The sequence below is a fragment of the Peromyscus eremicus genome, chromosome 8a, assembly GCF_949786415.1.
Source record: "Peromyscus eremicus chromosome 8a, PerEre_H2_v1, whole genome shotgun sequence".
Classification (NCBI taxonomy): domain Eukaryota; kingdom Metazoa; phylum Chordata; class Mammalia; order Rodentia; family Cricetidae; genus Peromyscus; species Peromyscus eremicus.
Genome location: NC_081423.1, coordinates 87,627,298 through 87,647,309, shown reverse-complemented (window position 1 = coordinate 87,647,309; position 20,012 = coordinate 87,627,298). Strand labels below are relative to the sequence as shown.

General features: G+C 36.4%; 1 protein-coding gene and 1 long non-coding RNA gene across 3 annotated transcripts in view; one reads left to right on the top strand and one right to left on the bottom strand.

Annotated features, from left to right (window-relative positions):
- Tanc2 (tetratricopeptide repeat, ankyrin repeat and coiled-coil containing 2) overlaps positions 1-20,012 on the bottom strand; it is a 304,791-nt gene that overhangs the window by 119,710 nt on the left and 165,069 nt on the right. For both annotated transcript variants that reach the window (XM_059271952.1, XM_059271953.1), the window contains exons 5-6: positions 15,929-16,077; positions 10,370-10,556 (exon numbers count right to left, since the gene is read on the bottom strand). In XM_059271952.1, the coding sequence (XP_059127935.1) occupies positions 10,370-10,556; positions 15,929-16,077 (336 nt within the window). The remainder of the gene's footprint in view (positions 1-10,369; positions 10,557-15,928; positions 16,078-20,012) is intronic.
- Positions 10,832-16,134, top strand: LOC131917839 (uncharacterized). Its single transcript, XR_009380749.1, has 3 exons — positions 10,832-11,210; positions 13,991-14,228; positions 15,843-16,134. It is a non-coding gene; the product is annotated as an uncharacterized LOC131917839 (long non-coding RNA).

Sequence of the window (20,012 nt, the reverse complement as noted above, 5' to 3'; positions counted from 1 at the left end):
AAAACCTGAAAGGTCTTCTGGAATTATATCTAGTCTTACTAATAATTATACATGAGTAGGAACATTTTATAACCCCAGAAATGAAAAGATGAAAAATAGTAAAGTCTAAATTACTGAATTTTTAGTAATAACTACAAAAGAATGATGGCTATCATCCCAGGAGTTTTATACTTAGTTCATGTTCTCTTCCTATAATTTGAAGGTTTCTATTGCCAAAGCAAAGAAAGAAATTGAGGATGTAATTTCCATAATCCTATTTAGTGAAGTTTTCTTTCTGTAAATTTAAGTGGAGTTCTAGATTTTTGTAGTACAAAAGAAGATGAATTAAAAAATAAAATCTAAACTTTTCTTTAAGAAAAAAAAAGCCAAGATTGTTTTTCCCACCACACAAAGGAAAAAGATCTGGAAAAAGGAACTTATCTAGAAAAGGCGACAAAATAAAAGACTCAACTCAGAACTGAGGGAGAAGAGTGGTGGCTCAGGTCTGTGCCACTTGGGATGCAAGGGGGAATGATTACAATTTCACGGCCAGCTTGGGCTACACAGTGGGCCAGCCTGGTCTATAAGAATGAGACCCTGTCTCAAAACTAAAATGAAACCAGGGAAGAGGTACACATTCTACAGCCCCTCAGAAGAAATGAAGTTATAACTACCACTGAACACTTTTGGGAACTTGTGAATGTTGGAAGTCAAATCCTCATATTTAGTACCTTTTATTTTGTGCATAGTAATTAGTTGTAAAAGCTATAAGAAATGAATAACTTATGATCAACAGTAGGCAGCTAACAAAATGAAGCAAGGAAAATTGCATTCCTGTATCTTGGCCAGTCTTTGTAAACAAGGATAAATCAAGGTAAGCGGAAACCAAGGATGAAGTAGGTGGTGGTAACTTTAAAAAAGAAAGCAGCTGTGGAACCCAGAAACTCTTTTAAAAGGAGAGCATGGAGAACAAATTAGGGACTGAAAATAACTCAGAGGCCTAAGAAGTAAGGAAATTACACTCAGAAGAGCTCAGATATGAATTAATAGTTATTTCTTACTAGATAAGCTTTAATATAGTAATAACAATAAATTCATATTTAATATTTTGTAACTTGTATTTTTTGGGTATGGTAATACCTAAGCATATGTTCTAACACCAAATTTAGAACTTTTAAATTGTGTAAATGTACATTCTATTTGGTCATCAATACAACACTCTAAGCAGGACTGGTGTTTCTATTCTGATTGTACACATGAAGAAATGATGCTTGCTAAAATTGGCATCTTGCCTACTGTTACTAGAAAGCAAGTGCCTTTTAAGTAACTATTGGGGGGTCTTAACCACTTACTAATATTGTGGCAATTCTTTTGTTGGTAATGCCTACTTTCTGCACCAGATTGTATGTTTCTAGAGGGTAGCTACTATACTTTCAGGGTTTTATTTTCATATTTAAATTTAAAAAACTTAGTACCAGGGAGCTGGAAAGATGACTCAGTGGTTAAGAGCACTGACTGCCCTTCCAGAGAATCTGGGTTCTATCCCCAGCACCTGGAGTTATGTAACATGGTAGCTCACAACTGTCTAGAACTCCAGTCACAGGAGATCTGACACCCTCTTGCTGTGGATTATGCTCATTGTTAATAATAAAACACTGATTGGCCAGTAGCCAGGCAGGAAGTATAGGTGGGGTGACCAAATTAAAAATGCTGGGAAGAGGAAGGGCGGAGTCAGGAGTTGCCAGCCAGACGCAGAGGAAGCAAGATGAGAATGCCATAATGAGAAAAGATACCAAGCTGCATAGCTAAACATATGTAAGAATTATGGGTTAATTTAAGTGTAAGAGCTAGTTAGTGATAAGCCTGAGCTACTGGCCAAGCATTTATAAGTAATATTAAGTCGCTGAGTCAATTATTTAGGAAGTGGCTCCCAGGTATTTGGGAGGTGCTGGTGGGACAGAAATTTCTGCCTACATCCTCTTCTAGCCTCCATTGGTACCAAGAACATACATGAAACACAGACATACATGCAGGCAAAACATCCATGCACATAAAAATAAAGAAATCTTAAAAAAACAACAACCACCAAACAACTTAGCGTCAACTTTATAATTCCACTTGAAAAAAGGAGAAAACAAGTGAGAGGACCCAGGCTAATCCCCATTATCATCTTTCCCAAATCACAGAGAAACAGGGAATAGTAAACTCTGTTTCTGGCTGTGCTGCTCTGGCAGTTTTGGAGGATGCTGCAAATGTTAACAAGATGCAGAAAATAAATGTGCTCATTCTTCAGTGCAATTTTTATAGTACTTGTACTAAAAATATTTCTACCTAGGGTATAAATATATATGTTACCTGAGTAAGCATTTAAGTAAAGAAATAATTTACTTTGAAAAAAATGTACATGATGACATATTTTGGAGATATATAAGTGAAGTTCTAAAATATATGTCAGTGCTGGTAAAATGTTTACATAGCTCCCAGTATCATATTATATTCAGGTATTTTAAGACTGGGAAAGACTTTTTATTTGTGTTAGGAAAACAAGTAGAAGAGACCAATTAGACTTCCTTTTTAAGCCTACTACCAAAAAATAAACAGACTTTGAACTTTCAGCTTTTTAGAAGGCAGCCTTCTCAATAATAGTCTAGGATTTCAACAAATGAGAAAATGTATTGACATGATTCTTTCCCAGCTCTCAGCCACTCCAGATAACAATTCCACATTCACTAAATTTGGTCACTTGCTTTGACTACTTTAGACTAGTTGACAATGTGGTGGTTTGAAAGAAAATAGCTCCCAAAGGGAGTGGCACTATTAGGAGGTGGGGGCTTGTTGGAGGAAGTGTGTCACTGTGGGGTGGGCTTTGAGGTCTCTTTTGCTCAAGCTTCCCTCAGTGTGACTGTCAGCCAACTTCCTGTTGCCTCTGAGTAAAGATGAAGGACTCTCAGCTCCAGCACCACATCTGCCTGCATGCTGCCACGCTTCCTGCCATGATGAAAATAGACAGTACCTCTGAAACTGTGAGTCCCCTAAATAAATGTTTTCATTTATGAGGGTTGCCGTTAGCATGGTGTCTCTTTATAGCAATAAAAACCTAACTAAGACAGAAGTTGATACCAGGAGTGAACTGTGATTCTGGATATGTAAGCCAAATAAATCCTTTCCTCTCCAAGTTGCTTTTGATTGTAGTGTTTAATCACAGCAACAGTAACCCTAATTAAGGCACCCTGGGAACAATTACCTTTTAATCTAAGTTTCTCAAGACTAAGAAGAAATTCTACCTTTATTATGAAAGAGTATACATAGTTTTACAGCCAGACTGAACCACTTTATGCTTATCTCCACAGATGCTTAGAAACTTGGTACTGGCTACTAACCAAGACAAAGGAAAGTAGAATATGTGCTGTTTAAAGTTTGAAACATTTTTGGTGCACCCAGAACTAGCTGTTTACGAATAGCTTATACCTGAAGGATTTAGACAGCCTGTTTTGGCTATGTGGCCAGAGGGCATCACTAATTTCAGTGGAAATTTCTAGAAGCTCTCTGTGACAGCAAGGCTGTACAAATCTTGGTTCATACTCAGGTCAGAGCACATGTGATTATGGAGTAGTGGAGAGCTTCATCTGGAAGTAGTTGGGTCCACTTGTGCATATCTGCACTCTCTTCTGTTCTACAGTACCTTTACTGTAGAAATTTTACTATAGATTTTGTAATAAGTGCTTTCTGACAAAGTTTATATAGCCTTTCAATGACCTGATCCTATTAGTTCTCGATAGATTTCTTATAGGATCACAATACAGTATAAGGATTCAAAGATTATATCTGGACCACAATCTCTGCTTAACAAAGTGGGTGCTAACCTCATCAGGTTAATTATGAAGAAAAATGTCATTTGGTCTTTTAAATCATTTCAATGAACAAAGTGTCCAGATTGTTTTACAAAATACATCTTGCAATATAAATATAGTCCAATGACTACTTCAGATCTTCTAATGCTAAGTATTACAAGTAGACACTTTGGAAAGATGATGGAGTTGAGAATACAGAACTATGAAACTCAGTAGTGAGCCTGCACATTTCTGAAAACAAACAAGAAAGGCATGAAAAAACTAATTCAAATTATCTAGCACTCAGCAAATGACTCAGAGGGCGACTTGGATGAAATAAAGAACATAACATTCTGCTGGACTAAATATTCCTCCAAGGAACAAAGGAGGAGCTGTTAACTTTGCTTTTTGGCTACAGAAGTGAAACATAACCATTGAATAAAGGATATGGCCACAGAAATTTAGTCTGTAGGTGCTAAATGATATTAAGATATAAAATCGGTTATTTCAAAAAACCTCAAGACTGAAAGAAAAAAATAATCCCAAGATTTGACTGAAAGGGGGACTCAAGATTTAAACTCTTCTGAAGGGAACTGTGATTTTCAGGTAAATAAAAGGCAGAAACAAAAATGGATTCACACTTCAGTTCATCATTTGCTACACATCCATTCCAAAAGAATCTAAATGAAACTTGGTATGAAAAAGGAATGTTAGAAATTGTACGTATACATCAACAATTTTATCTCAGAAAAACTGGGGTTATAAAAATTATTGCTTAATGTAATAGTGATAGATTATAATTAGTAGTATGATAAGGCACAAAATTTTATGCTGAAAATTATATCAATACAAATTACAAATATAAAATTACCCTGCAAGTATTTGATAGTTTCCCACCTCAGACTTGAGGAGCACTATGATGGAGCATTGTGAAGGAAGATATGATGCCATTAGAGAATGCTTTCTTGATACATACTGTATCATATTTAAGGTGAAGCAAGACCACATAGGATCAAAATACCTAGTAATTAGAAAGTTTTCAGGACTCCAGAGAAGATATTTACATATTTATGGTATTTAAAAATTGAGGCATTTTTAGTTTCCTGTTTATTATAAATAGGATTTTAAATATTTTGGCATGCTTGCCAGAGGATGATCTTGCTTAGCTGCTCTTCATCTTTTGAGAGTCAGCAATCTCCAAGGGATCCTCCTCTTGTCTTGGCCTCCCCAGTCCAGGGGTCAAAGGAGCACATCACTGTAGCAGAGGTGGAACTTGTTCTCATGCTTGCATGCAAAGTACTTTATCAGCAGAGCAATCTTCCCAGTTCTCCTTTATAATAATTTGTGGTATTTTTGGACCTATTTTCTTAATTTTGTTTTTGAATTTTTTAGTTGTTAGGATATAGGAGAGGAATTTATTTTTGTGTTGATTTTGTATTATAAAACTTTGTTATATGCTTTTTACCTACTCAATATCTATTTTAAATAGGTGAATCCATGCATTGACATGTATACTGTAAATAGCAGAGATATACTTATTGCCATGACATTCATACTAGCTACAACATATATCAATGCTCTGATTTGGTAGTCCTTCCACAACATATATCAATGCTCTGATTTGGTAGTCCTTAAAAGAAAACCAATCCAGAAAAAACAGTTAATTCCATTTGTTAATCGCTCTCATAGTTCTTGGGGCCTTCAAGTTTTTATTATGTCTTCACAAGACTCCACTCACTCCTTCCATCACACTTTTGTCTTCTCTGGCTTTGGGGGTACTGCACTGCTCCAACTCTGCTATTTACCTATTACTTGATTTTGTTTCTAGTGGCTCATTTTTCTCCCACCTTTAATACTTGCTGCTTTCTTTGTGCTCAAAGGTTTTATGCTTAGCTTTTTTCTTTTGCATATGATGGGAAGTTTATATATGAAATGCAAAGTAAAGAGAGACACAATTTTATAACCATTGGATTTACTAAGATTAGTAAGTCAAATAACCCAGGTCTACAATTTCATATATGAAACTCTGAATCAGTTGTGCTACAGAATACAGAAATTTTCTAATTTTAGAAAGGCTAAGATTCATATATAAAATTACATACATGATTGGGGAGTAGCATCTTAGTATGAAATATAATAACATTTTTCTAATAAAATCTATAAATATAAGTGGTGAGCAGGAAAAGAATATAAACAACCTCACAGTTCAGATGAGATCTTGTAGTCAAACATATTTGGTGTAAATTTATCTTAAAATACTCATAGTTTGGAATTTTTGTAATACAGTAGGGAGTCATGACAAAGATATGAGAAAAAAAGAAAAGAAGCTTTATACACTGCTGGAAACACTCTGCCACACTTTATAAAGTTAACTAATCATAAACCACATGACCCAGAAATCAGGTATAAATTTGAGGACATCTGTGAACAAATGATAGAGGCAGGGGGGTAAGCTAAATGTTCATAAATGAAATGTGAGGAATGTATACTTTTGTCTTCTCTGGCTTTGGGGGTACTGCACTTGAGGTAGTATACTTGAGGTAGTCAGAGAAAATGGGTATTACATAGTTCTTTAAAAAGTTTTATATTAATTTAACATGCCACTTTGTGTATTTCACAAATACACAAACACACACCACAGCAATATATACTTTGAAAGGCTGCATTAATATCTAAGAAGCTATATAAACATATTAGAATACATACAATGGAAGAGATTGAGGATAAAGGGCAAGTAATAAACTGAAAAAAGCTTTACACAGACTAATCTGCATATACAAAGAAGTATTACTAATTACACTCTGTACTTACAGCCCAGGAAGAGAAAAACACTAATTTTGTCTAAGGATAAATGTGAATTTGCATGTACAGTACTGAAGGGTAATACTCTCTAGCCTTGAATGATAGAAAACACTTGTTTCCCCATTTATTTCTTATCCCTAAGTGCTCACTTAGGGTTGGTTAACAGCCAAACCTTCTGGAGTCTAAAGAGAAATCTAGCAGTTGGTAACTTAATTAAAATAACTTTTACTTAAGAAGGGAGGGCAACATGGTTCATTGGATAAAAGGCATTTGCTGTCCAAGCTTGGTGACCTGAGTTCAATCTCCGGAATCCATATAAAGGTGGAAGTAGAAAACTGATTCCACAAATGTCCTCTGACTTCCATGTGCCTGCGGCATCACATTCTGCCCCCAATCATGAGTATACGAACACATGTGCACATACAGAAATTATAAATGAATAAAAGTTTTTTAAGGAACTTTTTATTTTTCTTTACTTTTTAACCTCTGAAGTAGGGTCTTGCTGTGTAGCCCTTGGTGGCCTAGACCTTCAACCTTCCTTCCCTACCCTCCTGAATGCTGGGCTTTTTAGATGTGCAATGTTTGTTCACTTTTTTCCCCATAAAAATTTATCCTTGTTTTGACAAAAATATTTAAAAATACTTGCTTACATTCAAGTGTCTGTTCTCTATGCTGCCAATGGAAAGTTTTCTTTTAACTTATATTTAATGTTCTTAATTATAATTTCATTTGCATGTATCTGTAGAACCCTGAGTTCCTAAAGCATACGATGAAAACCCAATCCTATTGAAGCCACCTTCTGTATTCTGGAGAATCTTGTCATCTGGCTTTAACAGATACTTTCCCAACTCAGTAATGACAGACTGACAGACTAGAAGGAATGTTCATTTATGCTCAAAGGAATCAATCCTAAAGCAATTACTCTAGCTCCTGACTTAATCCCATTTTTGAAGAAATCTTCATTTTTCTTCTTTCTCACACACTTAAATCTTGACTATATTCCAAGAAGATATGAAGATTTAAATCTTTTCTTAAAATAGGATGTGCTGTAACACGACACAGGAACACATCATGTATTGCAAATGTCTTCTTGAATATTGCAAAATACGTAGCTTCTAGCTCTGGTTTCATTTTTGTGAGTTCTTCCTTTGTCATTGACCGTTTTCTAAGCTTCTGCAGTTTCTCCTTGAAGCATCAGAATCAGGTCTTGATGGTACTGGCAGGATGATGCAACTGCAATCTATACTATCAGTGAAGGAATCATGAAACCACATTGCTCAACAGAAAACTCACTTTGGCAATTTGGCAATGACCTCTCTGTGACTTGCAGCAAAACAGCTCTATGAAGACTCACATTTATTGTTTTAAGTCTGGGGTCTTGTCGGGGCTGTTGTCCAGGCCTTCCTGCACCACGGCTGCTCCACGGTGACTGCTCAGTCTTACTGTCTGTATTTTATACTTCCTCCTTAGTCTATGCAATGTTGGCCCTAGACTAGAACACTCTCATCATCTGGTTGTCAGGCAGAAGAGAAATACACAGAAAACACTCTTACATTCAGGAATAAAGCCCAACTTTCTTTACTAAGACGTTTTTCTCTTCTCGGAGTATAAACATAGCTTTATACTGCTATTGTTCTTATCTGAATAGAATGTATCTTAGACTATTTGTTAAAATATACTTAATAACCCAATTATTAAAGGAAATATATTTAAAAAGACACAGTTCATTACATTTCCCTCCTAAAGGCTTTTCAACTGAGGAAGGCCTTTCGGCTAGGCTTTTTCAGCTGAAGCCCTTTCGGCTGGAGCTCTTTCAGGCTGTGGAGTTAGTGAGGTAAGTCGTGGTGGATGCGACTTACTCTGCTTCTTTGATCTTTCAGCTGTCACCCCAATATCAGGCTCCAGGTTTTCTATTAAAAGACCGACCGCTTAGGAATTTGTGTTACAACTATCTTTATCTATTCACCTGTTGACAGTCACTTTGGCTGACAGCATCATTTGGCTACTACATCTAGTACAGGGTATGGAGAATTCCTACTGTATGCTGACTGAGATTCCTTTAGCTGTATACCCTGAGTGGTGATGGTGGGGGGTGTTTACATATATTCATAGCGATTGCACTAACGTACATTCTCAATCTATTTTCCCCATGTTTTTCTCTAGTTATTTCAAAGTTTTAGGCCTCATATTAAGGTCACTGATCTCCTTTGGTTTTATACAGTATGAGAAACAGAAATTTAGTTTTATTCTAATTTTCTTAAACTTTTTATTGATTCTTGTGGATTTCACATCATGCATCCTGATCTCATTCATCTTCCCTCTGCCCTTGCAACTTCCCCTCGACCCAAGATAAAATAAAATAAAATTTAAAAGAAAAAAAAATCTCATTGTGGAAGCTGTACTGTGGCACAGTGAGTCACACAGTATACCCTTTAGTCCACACATCTTTACTTGTGAGTGTGTATTATAATGAGTCATTGGTGTGGTTCTAGGCCTCTGGCTTCTGCTATACTGTCAATACTGGTTCCTCACTGGGACTCCTCTTGGATTTCCTGCTGTTGCCCTGGGTTACAGAGGTACTGTAGCTCTGGATCTGCAGGACCAGCACCTTCATATGCTTCAGCAGATCATAGATGGGATGGATGTTGGGATGGGCCAACTCCCAGTCCTGGTTCTGGCGCTGGGTAGGTAGCTGGGTTGGTCAGCCTGCCAGCTCTCCCTCAACCTTACCACCAGGGCGAGCTCTCCAGCACTGCCCAGACTAGCTCACCCAATGAAGCAGGCAGTAAGAGGCAGGGCCATTTCTCCTAGTCTCATGCCCTCAGGGCTGGCTCACTCACACCCATACCACCAGGGCCAACTCTTACTATGTTGCCCAGGTGAGGTTCAGGGTCCACTTTTCTACAAGCTGCAGCTGGTAGGGGCAGGGCCAGCTCTCCTGCTTTCATGCCCCTGAGGCCATTATTCTTAATTTTTGAGGGACACTGTCTCACTGAATGTGGAACTCCCATTTCATTTATACTAGCTTGCCAGCAAATCCCTGAGATGGGCTGGAGAGCGGGGAAGATGAACCGAGTGCTGAGTTCTGCTCTGGAGAGGGAGAGGAAGATCATTTACTCTGCCTACTGTAGGCTCACGCTTTTAGGCTGCATTCAGCAGTAAACCACCTTGTAGTAAACCACCTAGGCTCAGAGCACCATGTCTCCACAGTAACCCACAGCATGGTTTGTTTTTTTTTCTTGTCATAACACATTGGTCTAAGGTCCCAAAATCATAAGCAACAGAACAAATTTATTCTACTTTGTTAAGGGCAGAAAATAGGATGTCCTACTGATAAGAAACATGGTCAGAAGGGGCTTCCAAACCTCATCAAAGGACTGATGCACACACAAGACAGACACACCCCAGGACAACTCAAATTGCAGATCTTTAGCCCTTTAATCTTAATCTCCTTTCTCTGTTTTCACAAAATTCTACTACACTAGTGAAGAATTAACTTTTCTGGACAACTACTGTGACGGCAGAGACAAAATATGGCATTTACAGAAACTAGTGTACAGAACATTCTATATCTTACCAAATAAGGCCTGAAAAAAAGTGATTAAATAAATGTTTTTCATTTTGTCGACCTTTATCACTTCAATGTTTTAAAAAAGAACAAGTTTACATACATATCTCAAAATATACCTCTGAAAACCTTAAACTTGCACTTAAAAAAATAAAAAGATACAAAGTGATTATTATAAAAAGAAACTCACCAATGATACCACTGTCCCTGCTTTCTAGGGTGGAGGTTGGGCTGGTGACAGCCCCATAGCTACAGTCCTTGGCAGCTGCATTTGTACTGACTGGCGGGAGCGTGGAGCAGGGGCTGCTGGCTGGTGGAGAGGCAGTGCTGCTAGTCAGGGTGGAGCAGGGACTTATCCGCTGGGTGATTGCTGAGGTCTGAAAAAACCAATCAGTACAAAGTAAGGTCAACTGATAAGCTGTTAAAATGTATCTCCAGGCCAAACAATAACCTGATTTAAAAAAAAATCAACAATAATATCCATGTAGCCTTTACAACTGTTTTTGCTTTCTACGATGAGATCCCATGTTCTACAATTAAGGTTAAACTTGACCGCTTAACACGAACAGACTTGTGGCAAGTTTTTCTGCTTTAGACTAACAGAAATGTCTTTTTAAACACAAAGTGCTATTTCCAATCAATGAAACTTTTCAGAAGGCTTGGAACTTTGTCTTGTTAAAAACTTTCTTTGGCTAGAAAAAGAATGACTCTGCAGCTAGGAGAAATAAAAAAAGTTCTTAATGAAAAGAAGGATCTTACTGATACACAGGGCATGAATGCAGAGCAAAATACCTTATTCTATAAGCTTTTCTGTTAACACAGAGTAAATGATGTTTATTTAACACAAAAATCAATTCTTGTAAAAAGTAATTATGTATAAAGATAAATTTATATCTTGAAAAACTCTTATACCTGAGATTACCGCCTTTCTAAGTTTCAGAAGGAGGATGATCCTGAACTACTGACCCTCTTGCCACTACCTCCCAAGTTCTCCTATTACATGAGTGCACCAGTATGTCCAGCTTTCCTTGGTAAGTTTTTAATATGAAGGAATTAAAACTTACCAAAAGGTTAGTGGTAATATATTCTGGTTTGTCCAAAAAATGAGAGATCCAATTTTTTCTTCATCTCTTTCTACCCAAATAAATTACTGATGTAGTGAATAAAAGTACTTTTTTGTCAAGCACTAAAGTAATTTTATCCTTATAAAAGTCGTAAGTGATCAAAGATGAAATTACCTGAAGAAGCACTAATGATAAATTTTAACATGTCCAAATATTAAATTTGAAAGAAGCCTTTCAAATATTTTACATATAGTCTCCATCAATAGTCTCTTTGCTGAAATTGAGAATCTACACATTTAATAACTAGAGAATGTGTTGATTATTAACTGCAAGAATATTAATAATTTTCAACTAATTTGATAAGGATTTCTGGATGCAATCCCCTATGTTTAATTATCTATGTTCAATCTGTGTTGGATTTTAGTTTCTGTACTATGCCTGGTCATAAAAGACACATTTGACTTAAACAAAAGTAACAGTATTATCACATTACAACCAAATAAATTATTTTAATCAAATTAGTAATATCAGGAACTGATTTTTTTCCTTACAATGAAATAAGCCCTCAAAATCTATGAGGTAACTTTCTTCTACTATATAGTATTTCTCCAGAGAAAAGAGGAGTTTCAATTTCTTTGTAACCTGTCTTTTATAATTCATTGGTCACTAGAGCATCAGCTTTAAGTGAGAGTGCAGCAAAACCACTTATAAGACATACTGAGAAAACAAAGCTCCAACAAAACCAACAAATACTGAGACCTAGAGCACCTCAACTTAAAAATTCAACACACAAATTTTTTAAGGCCCAGGTGCTCATTTCCCTTACATGTAGGCTGGCTCACAAATACAACACAGGGTTTCGGTATTGTGGGAGAGGGGATCATCTCTGGCCTCTTAGGGCGAGAGGATCTTGGCCTTAATATAATCTGAGAAGGGAAGGAAGGTGATTTCATTCTTCTGCCCTTGCTAGGGACTGGAGGGACAGAGTCACTCCCACTCATTCCACCTCTCAGCCAGGAAGCCACCTTGGTGACATATTGCATTCTAACTACTGTAGTAAGTGGTAAAGGGACTAGCCTGGTCCCAACCATTACAGGGAGGTCAATACACAATTTTACCTTTCCTGCACTCAGTTCATGTAGCTTGTGGGATGATGAAATGAACTGTACTCCGTATTTTATACTGGGTGTATCTATACTTGTCATACACTGAAAAAAAGTTTATTTTGGGATAGATCCATTGTTAACAACCCATTTCTATTTGTAGACAAGATTCCCATTCTGGTCTTTGTCAACAGGCATTGTATCATGTACATAATAAAGGCTATGTGAAGGTTAACCCCAAACACACGATTTTTAATATTATTTTTTTTACAAAATAAAGCAAGTGTCATAGAATACATGCTTTAAAAGCCTTAAATATAAAAGCAAAATCCATAATTGTTTAGAAACTCAAAAATGGTTCAAGGCTTAAGAATTAAAAGACAGCCCTTACATTTATATATGGAGGCTAGTGAACAAGATATAGCTATTATTTTCCATGCTGCAGGCCAAATGGGTATTTAATTAAGTTATTCCAACTCTACAAGTTTTTAGCAGTTTTCCAATTGTCCTTACCATTCTCCAGAGGGAGCAAAATGAAGTTCACAATCTGGACATTTTAAAGGTTCCACATAAATACAGCTGAGTGGCTAGTGAGATGGTACAATGGTACAAGAGCCCTTGCTGTGTAAGCCTGATGCCCTGAGTCTGATCCCTGGAACCCACATGATGGAAAGAGAGAAATGTCTCCATAAAGTTGTCCTCTGACTTCTCTATACATTCATGACTGTCCATGTGCTCCTCCACACATGTGCTTTTATACATACACACATCATGCACACACATACACTTGTGCAATCATAATACTTTTTTTTCAATCATATTTAAAAAATGCAGGCTAGTCGAAGATAAAACTCCTAACATTCATCCTAACACCTTAGGGACTTGAAAGAAGAAAATACAATTATTGAAGCTAACTATCACTTTCAGTAATTGTTCTTTTACAGAAAATGATCTATTCTAATCTGCCTGTTAGATTCTGTCACCACAGTACTAATCTGGGACATCTTCACTATAGGGTCTTCCTGAACGCTAGTCCATCTTTGTCAAAATGTATTTAGCTCAGAAGAAAGTTACCAAAGATAATGACCTCCTAGTTCTTAATAATCTTTCTAGTCTACAAATTTCAGTGGTCAATAGAGCCACTTTTTAAAAAAATATATTTATTTATTTATTATGTATATAGTGTTCTGTCTGCATGTAACCCTGCAGGCCAGAAGAGGGCACCAGATCTCATTACAGATGGTTGTGAGCCACCATGTGGTTGCTAGGAATTGAACTCAGGACCTTTGGAAGAGCAGCCAGTGCCCTTAACCACTGAGCCATCTCTCCAGCCCAGGGCCACTTTTTTTTTTGGGGGGGGGGGTTTCGAGACAGGGTTTCTCTGTGTAGCTTTGCGCCTTTCCTGGGACTCACTTGGTAGCCCAGGCTGGCCTCGAGCTCACAGAGATCCACCTGCCTCTACCTCCCAAGTGCTGGGATTAAAGGCGTGCGCCACCACTGCCCGGCCAGAGCCACTTTTTATGTGGTTCCAAGATGGCTAAAAATATTTTCCAAGAAGCTACAACTGTCATTTTTTTTACATTTATGTAATGCTTAACCAATTTTAAATATTTTTACATATTTTCACTTATTTCTTACATGCAGGCAAAACACTTACACAGATTAAATAAGAAGAAAAGAAAGAAATGTGAAAACAGGGACCAGGGAGACAGCACAGCAAGTAAAAGCTCTTGTTGCCAAGGCTGATGACCTGAGTTTGATTCTGGGGACCCACACAGTGAAAGGAAAGAGTTAACTCAGACAAGTTGTCCTCTGAGTGCCATACTTCTGCCATACATACACAAATAATAAGTATGAAAATGAAACTATCAAAAATATGAAGGTAATGAAATAATTTTCTAAGCCATAGTCTTACATATTTTACATACTAATTATACTGTATATTACCATATACTTTTTATTTATATGGCACTTTCAGCTTACAAAGTATTATTGTTACAAAAATTCCTGTTGTCTTGTCACCCTTCTTTTCTTTCTTTCTTGGTGAGAGGATGAAAATTAATCCAGGACATTTCATTTGCTGGGCAAGCACTCTACCACCAGCTATTTCCCAGCCTTATGTTTTAGAGTTTTATTTGGAGATATGGTCTTACAAATATATTTAAAAGTAAGGCAAAGTCTACATATTTGTGACTTGACTTGAAATCACAGTGACATGAGTCTCAAAAGCAAAATGACTAATTTTATCGTCTCTGAAGAAATGTGGCTTTGTAGAAAAAGATGAAGTAGTTGGCTATAAGAAGGAGGAGGGTATCCTGATAGTGGTAATTATTAGAACAGTCACATGCTAACATGACATAAATATCAAGAAACTAGAAGTATCTGGGAGTTACCTCAGTGGTAAAGCATTTGCCTAGCAAGTACAAGGCCCTAGGTTTAGTTCCCTGGATATGGGTAGGTCAAGATTATCTCCCCAGGCCTGAATAAATATTTCACTATAAGGCACTGAACTAGTTAGGTTTCTATTACTGAGAAAAAGACTAAAGGCAATTTGGGAAGGAAGGAGTTTATTTCAGCCTACAATTATAGTTTATTATGAAGGGAAGTCAGAGGAGGAACTCAAAGCAGGAACCTGGAGGAAGGAACTCAAGCAGAGGCCATGGAGGATTGCTGCCTACTGGTGTTTCCCGCTAGGTTGCTTTCTTATATAATCTTAGACCACTAGCCCAGGTAGGGGTGGCACTACACACAGTGAGCTGGGCCCTCGCATCAATCATTCATCAAGAAAATGCCCTACAGACCGGCCTACAGGCAATCTGACAAAGGCATTTCTCACTGAGATTTCTCTTCCCAGATAACTCTAACTTGTGGGAAGTTGACAGAAAAGAAAAGTTAAAAGAAAGTTAACTATAAAGTAGTATTTTAAAGCTTTCTGAGATGGATACTCAGACCATTAGTTTCTCAGCTTTTCAACTTTTCTAATAAATGCATTCAAAAGTAGTCTTTATTTTTTTCAGTAAACCTTGAGTTATATCCTATACATTATACTTAGCTTTCATGCAACAGTTTGAAGTCTTTTCTAATTTCCTGGATTCAAAGGCTGCTGAGAAGTGCATTATTTAATAGCTAAGCATTTGGGGATATTTAATATTTGGGGATATTTAGCTGTCATTTTCTAAGTTATTTTATCATTAATTCTACTGTGGTAGAAGTAATTGGTAGTTTTAGAAATGGATTAGGATCTGCTCTAGGCTCAGCATATCATTAATCTGCCAATAATGCACATATACTTGGGAATAGTGTATACTCTAATTTCTCAGTGCAGTGTTAATCCCTCAATTCTGTCATTTGAGTAGCTTATTTGTTATTTAGTAATTCATTAGTTTTCTGTTTTTTACATATATAAAACACAAACAAGAAATAGAGTGATTATGGAAAATTAAGTTATATTCTAGGCCTCAAAATGAATTCTTACAATTGATATCATTCCTTCCAGAATGAGCACATATCCAATCATCTTTCTCTTCCTGCTATAAAATGCTAATTCGCATTGTTTAGCTAAATTGATAAAGCATAGCTTACCTGATTTTCATCCTGAACCTCCATGCTGTACTGGTCACCTGGCTGTACTTCCGGGACTTTCTCTCCAAGGAGGAAACCCAGACGAGTCATGAGTGTGTTTGCTGCCTCATCTACAGATGGAGGTGGCCCAAGTTCCTGTTCAACATCACCTGGAGCAAGAAGACAGCAAACATGAATCTTAAAAATAAAATGGTCTACTTCTATTACTGTTTTTGTATTCAGTTTGGTTTTTTCTTTAGTTTTCACATTCTAAACTCAAAAATTATAATGCTCCAGTCTATCAGCTGAATTTTTAAACTTCTGTGTGGATTCATGTATGCTTGTGTGTGTAGAGGCCAGAAGTAAACCTCAGGCCTTCCTCAGGAGCCATCTACCTTGTTTTTGAGATGGGGGTCTTTCAGTGGTACTTGGGAAGGTTGATTAGGAAGGGCTGGCTAGTTAGTCCTAGAGATCTACCTGTTTCTACCTTCCTGGTATTGGGATTACAATCACGTGCCACCCTGACAGGATTGTATGTGGGTGGGAGATTGAACTCAGGTCCTCCTGTGTGCATAGCTAACACTTTAATACCTGATCCATCTCCAAGCCCTTGACTTCCCTACTTTTAAAGACTGTAATTTTCACACACAATCTACTGAGACTATTCTCAATCTATCTACAGGAAATACTTGAATTTAAGAAATGTTTTTGTAACATGCCAAACAGAAAAATGTTCCTGTTTTTTGACCAGTAGCTTTCAAGCACAGTTTCACTCTTGGGAATCTACGTTATAGCCACAACAGCTATTTCATTCAAGTTCTTTTGATGGTTTTTCTTTTTAAAGAGTGAAAAGTACTCCTTTTATATTCTGAAGTAATTTCAACCTTTGATGAAGTTTCAAAATAGGACTAAGAATCTTCCCCCCCCTTAGCCATATAAAAGTTATAGAATTCTCCTCATCCTCCAAAGCTATGCATTTTTTATAAACACGCTCTTTTGTATAACTCACAAGCCAGCACAGAAATCAGGATCCTAACCCTTCCCATTACTATGACTTCAGCCCCATGCTGAACCCAAGCTTGAATCCTTGCTTGGTGACATGCTCTGGAGCAGGAGGGGGCATTTTAGCTTTACACAACTCACTTAGTTATCAGTTCATTTTTAAAACTCCAAAACAGTACTTTACTGTTAACTGCCATGACCTTGACTCTTATAAGGCTTACAGTCCAGGTGTTTAGTACAATGTTCCTCAATTTACCTTTTGATTCAGTCCAGGTTATATGTTTTGGCAGAAATGTCAAAAAAGTTTTGCTATGTTAACTTTGATCACTTTGTTATGCCAGTGTCTGCCAGATTTTTCTATTTTAAAATTATACTTTCCCCCATTGTAATTAACACATATTTTGATGGGAGGACTGGAATTATGTAAAATGTTCCATTTCCTAAAATACTTTGTGGTGATTATATATTTACATATATATATATATACACACACATATACAAATTCCATATATATATGTAATTTTCCTTTAGGCTGTTTTTAGGTGCTATAATTCTTTGACATTAAGTACATATACAATGTTGTGTAACCACAGTCACTATCCACTTTTAGAACTTCTCATTGTCCCTAAGAAATACAGTCCCATTAAACAGTGATTTTCCTTGTCCTCTCTCTTCCTCTTACCAGCCCCTAGTGACTGCTAGTCTACTTTCTTCCCTTGTGAAGTTGCCTGATTTAAGCACCCTGTGTAAATAGAATCACATAGTATTTTACTCTTTGGAGTCTGGCTTATCAGTTAGCACAATGAGTTCAAGGTTTTTAGTGTTTTAACATGCATCAGAATGTCATTCCCTTTTAATAGAATAGTATTCATTTACCTATTGTTGTGCACCTGGATAGTTTTCAGCTTTTAATTACAGTGAACAGTAAGTATGAACAGTGGTGTATAAATAGATCCTTGTCTGACTCTTCTTCAATGAATTTTTCTTATTTTCAGTATTAATGTTTCCTGGTTGGATTAATTACTGTCATTGTTTTCAAATAGTGACTTTTTTCTACCCATCCATTTCACTGATTCTTATCTTATGTGGTGGGCTATAATTGGTTACTATCAGTATTGATTTAGTTTAAATTGTGTTAGATTTAGCTAAGGTAAGTAAGCTCCTTTAATTAGGCTCTTAGGGCCTTTTAACATATTCTTGCCATGTTTTGGACACAGCTCTATGGCACATGATTTTTCAGGCTCATCTGGTATTTTCCCATCTCAGCTATGGAATTAAACAATCTCTTCAGAAGTCTTTGTTCTTCTTAGAGAAAAAAGGTATTTAGAACATCAACAGCTATATACTAGGTGTGTCAATTATTACTGGGATATCACTCCTTCCAGGACCTGTTCAGTGAACATTCAGGTCGTATTCATAAATACATATATTTGCAAAGTAGTATTTGTATATAGATATATGTGCAAATGTATGTACACATATATTATTTCTATTTTTGTTTGTAAACCTACACACACACACACACACACACACACACACACACACACACACACACACAGAGTTCTCAGTGACATCTCTAATTCTAACTCAATACTTTAGGATTAGTCCATAAGATACAATTCTCTTCCTATAACATTAACAAAGTAGGCCTCTATTCTTCTTAGTCTGTTCTCCCTCCATGTAACACATTTCACTGCTACCTATGGTGATCCTGTACACAAATGTCCTTATGTTGGTTGTGCTCCTACTCTAAGCTAGGGTGCTTCAGTCACCATTTCATCCCCCTGCCCCAATTAAAACAGAATTTAGATACTGTAAATTTTACCCCAGTGAATAGTTGATTCAGTGGCTTTCAGTTTATTCATAAAATTACATCACTATTACCACAATTTTAGAATATTTTTATCACTTCAAAAGGAAACTATGGCTCATTTTTGCCCTGAAATTTAGATCCTTAAAATTCCCAATCTCTGGCACTCATTTTAGCCCTCTTGCTTAAATAATGTTACATTCTTTCCATACAATTAGCTTTTGGGTTTCTCTTCTAGATAGATTGGCATTTCAATGGCTGCCAACTATAAGAATTATCTTTCCCAAACTTAGCGTTGTCTGCAGCCACCTCCCCCACTAACCTTCGACTACTCATTCCTAAGATTTTTTTTTTTAAATCATTGAAAACTGAGCCAAGGAGCTCAAAATGATCCATCATAAATGTGATATGGAAAAGTTTTTCCATGATATATTTACATGGACATAAGTCAGTATTTTTCAGGTTTTAAGTTCAGATGTGCTTACTCTCACTTCGTAAGAAGTCATACACAGATCCTATAGAGTATTTTAGAATGCTTCTTGTATCTTTTTACCACAGCAAGCTTTAGCTATAGTGTCACATGGCTTGTCACCAAGACACAAAAGCATTTTATAGTTTATGATAATCTGCATTAAACATTTAAATACTTCAAATGCTAAGAAAGGTTTTGATTTTTACCATTCAGTTTCCCATTTACCTTGAATTCCCTCCTAAGGTCACAAACGGGACCATCAGACAAGGGATGCACGTATATTTTTGTAAATTAGTACTAAACTAAAGTTCTGTCTGTGGAAAAATTTACACAGAATTATTATTGAATTTATGCCAAGGGATCTTTTTTCCTTTCAATGGGTACCATAAATTTCTTTGCAACAGAACAGAAATAATAGGCAGAATTATTTATATACTATAAATATGTGTTTATGTAGTATTATATCCTCAAATGACTGAAGCTTGTTGTTTATTGATTAAATAAAACAATAAACTGCTTTCCTTCAGCTCACAAACAATGCCTTTTCTCTGCTATATGTTAAATTAATTCTCAATTTTTATAATAAATTCTAGGTCTCTAGATATTCAAGGGCTCCATTTCATTTTCTCCTAAAAAGCTGTAATTACCAAATATTTTCTAAACATAAGTTATAATGCTGGGTTTTACTAGTATTTATAAAACACGAAAGAAGATAAGGCTATAATCTATATGGGAAACAAAGGATCACTATATGATTGTTTAGTGACACACAATACTTAATATATACAAGTTGATATTCTAAAATACTTTACAAATCTCAA